General features: G+C 38.1%; 1 protein-coding gene across 1 annotated transcript; it reads right to left on the bottom strand.

The window, feature by feature from the left end:
• Window positions 1–6635: 6635 nt before the first annotated feature.
• LOC145661214 (uncharacterized) lies at window positions 6636–7310 on the bottom strand. Its single transcript, XM_081726670.1, has one exon. It carries the CDS (start codon window positions 7308–7310, stop codon window positions 6636–6638), a length of 675 nt encoding a protein of 224 aa, XP_081582796.1.
• Between the last annotated feature and the right edge of the window lie 1998 nt (window positions 7311–9308).

Raw genomic sequence — 9308 nt, 5'->3', positions numbered from 1 at the left:
GGCCAAATAAGTTTTTTTCCATGTGTTTTGTAGGGATACGCCCGTTTCCTTCCACATTGTCATTCCACCAATTACTCCATCATCATTCACTTGCTTTAATCATCCGTCTCCCTTAGCCTAAAGGACATAATCGTGGGACGTTAAACTGAAAGATTTCATCTCAGTTTTAATGTATCTTGTACAAAAGTTTGAAGTGCAAGTTGAATGAAATATCTCTATACGCTTTCACATATTAGAAAACAATTTTCGTTGTTATTTCTTTATTTGACCGTTTGTTTAGATAAACAATTCCATAGACTTTATATAGAAATGGAGAGACTCTTGTATATCTCAGCAACCGAAAACGCTCGCCGAATTTCTTCCAAATGGGTCAGCAATAGATCAACACACAATCTCAGCAGCAATTACGCACACATACAGGGTTTGTATGATAAGTAATGAGACCAGGTCTGGAAACATTGTTTTATTGATCTGATCTGTACAGGGACTTAAAAGCTTTCGAAGTACTCTCCTCTTGCGTCGATGCACTTCTGCAATCGATGTTTCCACGCTGCAAACGCCCCCTGGAAGTCAGCAGCCGGCATGTCCTTTAGAAATGTGGTCACGGCTGCTTGGATGGCTGTGACGTCTGCAAAACGGGTTCCTTTCAAGCGTGGCTTCAGCTTCGGGAAGAGGAAGAAGTCGGCCGGGCTCACATCTGGGCTGTAGGGTGGTTGTGGAAGGACTTCCACCCCAATCCGGGTCAAAAAGGAGGTCACTAAGAAGGCGGTGTGGGCAGGGGCATTGTCGTGATGCAACTTCCACCGGCTAGCGATCGCCGGTCTTTTCCGCTTGACGCTCCTGTGCAGTCTCTCAAGGACTTGTTTGTAGAAGGCGGCGTTGACGGCTTGTCCTTGGGGTACAAACTCCTTGTGGACCACCCCCACATTGTCAAAAAAAACAATCAACATTGTTTTCACCTTTGACTTCGACATTCTGGCCTTCTTGGGGCGCGGGGACGCAGGAGTGTGCCACTCCGCGCTTTGACGTTTCGTTTCAGGGTCGTACTGGAACACCCACGACTCGTCACCTGTTATGACGTCATCTTCAAAGTTAGGGTCACTGTTCATGAGGTTCAACAGTTCCTGACAACAATCAACACGTCGTTGCTTTTGTTCGTCAGTCAACACTCGCGGCACCAGTTTCGCACAGATTTTTCTCATTCCCAATTGTTCCGTCACAATCTTGTGCACTGTTGTGTGGTTCATATCGAGTTCATCAGCAATCAATCTCAACGATAATCGACGGTCTGAGTTCAGGAGATCCCTCACTTTTGCCACAGTTTCGTCCGTAGTCACTGTTGTCGGGCGTCCAGCCCTCTCCAGATCCTCAACGCTTTCCCGGCCGTTCCGGAACGCACTGTGCCAACGAAACACCTGGGCTTTGGATAGGGCTTCCTCTTTGTAGGCCTCCGTGATGAGAGAAAGCGTCTGAGTAGCCGTTTTCCCCAGGCGAACGCAAAATTTGATCGCATAACGCTGTTCGATGGAACCCTCCATGTTTGTTGATTTTCCGCCGTGACAAGAATGTTCACAAGGGCTTTGTCCAAGGCTTGTCCGCGCTCCACTAAGGCTCGGAGCCAACTGACGCGCGGTGCGTTGCTTTGCTCGGACCCCCCCCTACATCCTCCATCACCGACAAACCCGCTCCAGCGACACGCGCGCCGCGGCGCGGCGAGTCTCATTACTTATCATACAGACCTTGTACACGCACACACACTACACGTAACACATCATACAACGCAATAGTTATTTACGTACATATCCTTATTAATTACAGTAAATAAATTATCATACTGCAGTATTAAAAATACTGAAGTATGTAAGTCAGGAAATCAGTGTCTCTTGAATGTACTTCCAAGAACTAGACATTCTTCGAAAATTCAGGCAAGCCTGCTGCAGGTGGTCATATCTTAAATTTATCCAAATAAGATAATAAAATTTAATGCATCTATACGTATGGTAGGGTGTCAAGTTTTCCCTCATTTAGAACTGAAGCATGCCGTGTTCCTACTTGTCAGGTCTTTTTCAAACACCCTTAACAGTCGTACACAAAAAATAAAAGTCCTGTGAACCGGACCCGAGGGTAAGAATTCGATGTATTTTGTTACGCCGAATCCAAATTTCGAAACCCCAAGATAATCGACCATTTCAATTTTTTATGGGCGAAAAACTTGAGCGATTTTGGATAGGGAGGATGCTTATACATTACGTTCTATACCTTGAGTACATAATGCCAGTTGGGGCGTTACTGTCAAAACATAAAGTATCTATAGAAAGATAATTACGGCGTTGTGTCCATATTTAAGCGTTTTTTCGTTTCCTTAGGGCTGTAGCAAGCTGCGCTGTTATTTTTTACGCCACTCAAAACCGTTTGTGTGCCAAATCGGTAAGATGAGGCCTCTGTTAATCTACAAAACCGTATCTTTAGTGTTGAAATAACACGTGGAAATAGAAGTCATAATGGAATCACTGATCTATGTTAAAATCAAGTTGGTTTGGTATCAATTTTTTTAGTTGTGCATAGTTATAAAGATACACTTTCTGTCTATGATGTACAGAGCAACAATAAATGATTTATAAAACATGACAAAGAACAAAAACGCATAATTAATGAAACATTTAATCAAACAGTTGGTCAAAATTACCTTTCTTAGAGATTAACAAAACCTCTGCCACTCAAAGGTGATCGGAACGTTGTCCATTATGTTTAAGAGGTCCCATCACAGAGAAATTAAAATATTGCTAATTATGTGATATGTGATTATGTGATATCTTCAAATAGATGAAAGATAATCAAAAAGTGAAACAGAAGCTCGCTAGACAATATTATTTTACATGAGACACTGGACTCACTTATCTGTTTTCGATTTCCAGCCATTCAGAAAATCGGCATTTATTTTCGCGTTTCTAAATGGCTGCAAACGGAAAGCTACCAGGTGACTCTTGATAACGGAACTTCATGCAAACTAATAAAGTCTAGCGCGCTCTTGTTCCACATTTCGATTATCTTTTATCTATTTGAACTTTGAAGAGATAAGATAATTACTGTAAAATTAGCGGTATTTTAATTTCGCAGTGATTAGACCTTTTAGGTGTTAATATTCTAACATATTCTAGCATGTCTCGTTTTACACATAAAGTATCTTCAATTCACACATTTGAGCGTAACTTTGAAATAAAACTTCACTAAAACATGATTATAAAATGTACTATAAATCATACGGAGTTAAAATTAAAGTCTAGAAAGTTTGCCATAAATATTTAGGTATTAGAAAACAAAATTATTTTTATAGATATTTTATTGACGATTAATCCTTCATAGACTACAGTGATGATTAAAAGGAAAAAAGTATCCTCTCATTTACTTCGTCGGTGATTTATTGTGGAAAAGTTTGTTCTCTAAATTCTTTCTTGAATTTGTTTCTGCTTCTCTTTTGTTACCGGTCTTGAGAGATATTTTCGTTCCCCATTTTCCTAAAAGCCTTCACAAGGTTAGAAACTATTAACAGCTATGGCAGTTCTTACGACAGGAAATAATGAGGTACCTAACCATTTTAGTAGTTTTCATTAAGTTCTGTTCTCCCTTGCTTCATTGGTACGCTCTGACTACAAAGTTCAGCTTTATAGAACTCGCTTTTCGCCGCGAAAAAGTACTTAAGGAGCCTTATTTCGTTCGTTTCTATAGTGACTCATAGAGACCGATCTCTTCTCACAAGCTAAGTGAGGGCGAAATAGTGGAGTAAAAAGGTATATTGGCAGAGTGGGTGGGGAAAGAAAAAGAGGGAGATGAGGAATCTTTTACGGCCTTCAATATGGCCAATTGCTTTGGGCATTAATGTTCCAAATTATGTGTTCGTGGTTGAAGCCTAAGACATTTCACTTACCTGGCAACACAAGGATATTCACCGCATACGCATAAAGTCAGAGAGCAGTCATGTTTATATATTTATATATATATATATATATATATATATATATATATATATATATATATATATATATATATAGTGTCAGCTGGCAGTTAAAGAAAGATTCGAATACAAAGACACCACAACGGATGTTGCTTAGTAAAAGAGGACTTGGACGGATAATTGCCGCTTTTCCAGGAATCAAAATTTATTTAAGTCCGTGAGCTACTTCCACTATCATAGTATTAAGACTGCAACTGTTCAAATAAGAGTGCTATTTAACCTAATTACTCTGACAGTGCCTCTCAGATAGCCTTTTATTTATTGGTGTCATCACTATTAGAGTAAACTAACCTAGCCATCCACTAAAGGAAATCACGTCAACTTCTATTAACTTTAATTTCTTGTTAGTATATGCTTTTTATATAATTATACTAGTTCTTAATCAGCTACCAAATTTTCAAATACTCGCTCCTAATCAATGCTTTCTGACGTCATGGCCTCAGTCTTCTCTGTCTATTCTTTGCAAGCAAAACAATCATTAGCAGGGTCTCAGAGAGCAACTTGAACGTTGTCGACATAATGGTAGCAAGTTTTAATGGTCTTTTAAGTATACAACATTTGGATTCAAGACTACTTGTACACTGCCAACATTTCTTAACTTTTATTGCCTGGTCGACCTAAATCTGTCCTGAGTTTCTATTGATTCGCCAGATATCCGCTCCAAACAGAATAGCTTTCTTGACTTCATACGTCGGCAAGTTAGAAAAAAGGAATTTTGAGGACTTTTGCTTCCATAAATCTTTAGCTTCTGAAAAAAAAAACAATTAAATATTTTCCTTTTTTACTTACGAGAGTCATTTCGAAAATGATTGGAACATTCGTGAAGTATGAGACAATGGAATGGTTGATTTCTGAAGATTATATGGATAGCGAGAAGGGTTTACGAATTTGTTATCACGATCACCTGATCTTAATCCCATGGCGTTTGCAAGATACTATCTTCAAAAATGAAATGAAATCTTTCAGTTTTACGTCCCACGGTTATGCCGGTTAGGCTAAAGGAGACGGTGATGATGAGAAATGAATGAAATGGTGGAATGAAGAAAGTGGAAGGAAACGGGAGAACCCCGACAAAACCCACGTGCACGGTGTTTGTCCACCACAAAGTCCACACGCTGGGACCCCAAGCGTCGAAGGGGAACACTAAATCACTGAACCACCGCAGCCCCTACCATCTTCAAGAGAGAAGGTAACTATAACAATCGTTATTGTAGATGGACTGTGTACATAATATGAGTGTTCATGTCCTATCAAGTTGTCGTGACAACAACAAGGCTGTGAGTTGTTACTGAGGCAGTCAATCATGGAATGAAATTAAATATAGGGTGTTCCTATGTAAATATCGGGATTTTAGTTAAGTCTATCTTTTATTAGGTAAACAATACAGAAATGAGATATACCGATACTTTAAACAGAACAGTAACTCAAACAGTTGTTTTGTCAAAAGTTACAAGTTTTCAATGCTGTGCCTGAGAGCATGAAATGTGTAAGTCACAAATCCTTGTTTTCCACAAAACAGCAAAAGCACTAAATACATATTGGATATACTACATTATATATTTGGTTAATTACGTCATCAACTCACATAGAACAAAATATAACCAACCATTCATTGCAGACCTCCAAAAGATATATAAAATTATTTTTAACTCATTTTGGCCAAAATTGGACTTATGAAATGCTCTCGGGTCCCTTAATGAAAAGACGCACATCAAACTTAATCTGACTTGTTCCATTTGATCACCTGATACATGTGATCTTCAAGTACTTTTGGGGGGGAGGTGGCTCAGTGGTAGAATGATTACCTCTCGTGCGTAGGGTCCCTATTTCGATCCTCAGCCAAGTAAATTCCTGGTGGACTACATCATGTCTGTATTTTTTTCGGGGTACTGCCATTTTCTCCGACTTTCTCACTTCACCAATGCTTGCAACATCATTCACTTGCTTTAGCCTAAAGGGCATAATCATGGGACGATAAACTGAAATATTTCATTTCAGTTTCATTTTTATTTGAAGTGCTCTTCCTCTTGTAATGTCATTTCGTATTCTAAAATTATTTGTACACTTTCGGATCTTGTTATCCGATGGGGGATCACATCCATATTCCCACCGAAAAATACGTCGCATACCAATTGCTGAGCTACACTTTGCTAATTCCAAGATACAGAAGATTTTACGCTCAGGACTCTTTACAACTAGAGCTAAGATACGGCGAAGTTACGAAACCTTATTGACAAAGTAGAAAAAAGCTGTTTGTATTAATGTTCCATTTAAGGTATATTTCATGTCTGTATTACATGTGGTGGAGAAGATACACTTAACTAAAAGCTCAATAATCACTTAGAAACAGTCTGTATTTAACATCCAACGATTATGTCCATTACGCCGTGGTTTCTCAATCTGTGTTACGCTTTCTACTAATAGAATCTAAGCAGCTGTGGGATAGTGGTGGGTTTATGGTTGTATTATTTATTATGGTACACAAATGGATGCTGAGAAAAATCAGTTATCAGGACAGTGGTATACTGTACAAATATAAGGTATCCTTACATTTACTGCAGAAATCAAATACACACTAATTATTTGCTGAGGAAAGTTATCCCGACGAGCAACTTTTTTGGTATCATTCTGTGTATATCACTCCTTGCTTCCTCCTTATTCTCATATCCAGGAACACTATAGCCTCTTCCTTTTCAACTTCTAGCTCTAGTTGTATGCCTTTCTCTGTATCCTCAATTTCTTTTACAAACTTTTCCAATTGACATACAGTTCCTTTCCAAATCCCTATGCAATCATCAACATATCTACCAAAAAACACTAATTTGTCACTTCCTTTCATTTTTACCTTCTTCATAACAATTTCTGCCAGCACCGGACTCAACCTGGAACCTATGCTTATTCCCTCCTTGATTTTTACTAACTTTTCACCTATAACACAATAACTGTTATTCCATATAGTCTTCAGGGCCTCCTTCAGTACTTCTCCACTCCAACCATTGATCCTCCTATCCTTCATCAATTCTGTAATGACTTTAATAAGGTTGTTGCTTCTTAGGATTGGAAACATAGCTTTCACTTCAACACTGAACATGATTGTTTTAGTTTTGCTGTGCCATACCTCCTCTATCTTTCTTTTTAACTCCATCGAGTTTTTCACGCTGCTACTGTCTTGTTGCTTCCTTAACATTTCTATAATCTTCTTTAACTCCTCCTCTAGAGGTTCAAATATATTCCCTCTGCAATCTAATACTGGTCTCAGTTTTACCTCCTCCTTATGAATATTAGGAAAACCTTTCATTATCGGTATTCTACCTTCTTTATTGAGACCTCTTTCAAAACCTCCTTTTGCTATTGACACCAAAACTTTTTTTTAATTTCCTCACACATAGATCTTTCACCTATCACCTCGTAAGTATCATCACAGCTATCATTCAACTTTTCTCTGTACCATTGTTTATCCTTTACTACGTTGGCGCCACCTTTGTCTGCTTGTTGCATATTTATGTATTTTCTTTCCTTTATTTCCTTCAATACACTTTCCTCCGTGCAGAAATCAGTACGGAGCATACGTTATCCATATCTTACATATGTACTCCCCTGTCTCCTGGCTTAGATGTTACATCATGCCTCTGCAGGACGTCTGACATCTAACAGTCTTCCATACGTTACATACGTCTGCTATATGCTATATATGTCCATCTGTATGTGGGACCCTGCCTACCTATATACAGTTCTTTCTTTCGTACGGACAGTACGTTTATTCGAAACATTTATACAGAAAGTATTATGAAACATATGTTTTCAACAAGTTGTTACAAATAGTCGTACGTTAAATCCAAACAGCAAAGGATTTACAACTTACATGTTTACGTACGCCACATGTTTTTTCCCCAACACGTTTGTTATGCTTTTTTCTCTCTGTGCAAAGTTAAGAACCTCTGCTTTAGGCTAAAGGAGGCAAATGAAGAAAGGAAATGAATCATTATGAAAGAACTGGTTTTATGGGTAAAGTGGAAGGAGAATAGAGAACCCAGAGGAAGCCCCCGGATAACCCAGTCAGTCATTCTGAGTCCATACGATAATTTTTCCAGTGAAAATGTTAGTACTGTAAAAACTTTATTAATTGAACTGAATTGATCTTGTGGAGGTAATAAAAGATTATGAACTTCAGTACACAGAAGAGATGGATGACTCTCTGGACCGTACTTGAAAGGGGATAAAATGGAAAACTTAATCACCGTCGATCGAATCTGGATGATCCCTTAAGTAGGCAGACGCATTATTATACGTATGTTCCACCGGGGCTCTGTGTTTGATGATAAGTTATTGTAAATAGTTTCACAATATTACAATTTATTAAGGTTGCAACATGTTTTCTGGCTAAATTTAAGCATCTTTAAAAACGATGTAATATTTGTTGATATATATGTATAATGTTGTTTTATTTGCATTACTGTTTACAATGTAATATTGCTTTTACTAATCTTGCACAATATGAATAAATACTCTTTACTCTGGAGATTCTGTACATATTAGGGATACTTGACGTTAACAAACAACTCTCTCTCCTGTAGCTAGACTTGAGTTGATTTTGAGTTTAACGTCCCTTGCAGCAGCGAGGTTATATAAGACGGGACCTACTGATTAACGTGGAATCAGAACCACATCAGCTCCGCCGGGAATCGAACCCGGGTCTCCCACACCAAAGGCGCGTACGCCAACCACTTAGCCACGAAGAAACTCTCTCCTGTAGCTAGAGTTCGTACCTCTGTTGTAATTCCAGTGCAACAGCATTAGAGATAGAAGAGGTCGGAAAAAATATTAAAAAAAAAAGACAAGCAGTTTTCGCCCAGAAATTTGGGCTTTTATTAAAAGAAAAATATTTCAGTTTCATTGGAGAGATAAGGGTACGTTCACCTTTCTTCTACCATTGTGACACGTGGAAGTATTTAATTAACTGTATTCCAGACAGAAAATCTTGGAATAAACTCAAGAATTAAACCAAATCTGACATCCGATAGAAAAGAAAAGGAGCAACTCGGATGATCTAATGGGATTTCTAGTTGCAGCGAATTGTTTATAGAGAACTTTCAGATTAACGTTGAACGACAAAAATGTTTTAGTAAAAAGTTTAATATTGTTATAAAAATTGCTATGTAAGTGCAGTAAATCTCATGAATAAAATTAATTTTTTAATGAGTACACTAAAATTACCTTCATAAGGTAGTAAATAGGAAAATTTAGCACAAGGGTACGTTTTTTCTCAACAATATTTATATTATAAAATTCCTATTAT

Source organism: Thermobia domestica, chromosome 9 (genome assembly GCF_964235325.1).
Source record: "Thermobia domestica chromosome 9, izTheDome1.hap1.1, whole genome shotgun sequence".
Taxonomy (NCBI): Eukaryota; Metazoa; Arthropoda; class Insecta; order Zygentoma; family Lepismatidae; genus Thermobia; species Thermobia domestica.
The sequence above is the reverse complement of the archived record's forward strand: the minus strand, read 5'-3'. Positions and strand labels throughout refer to the sequence as shown.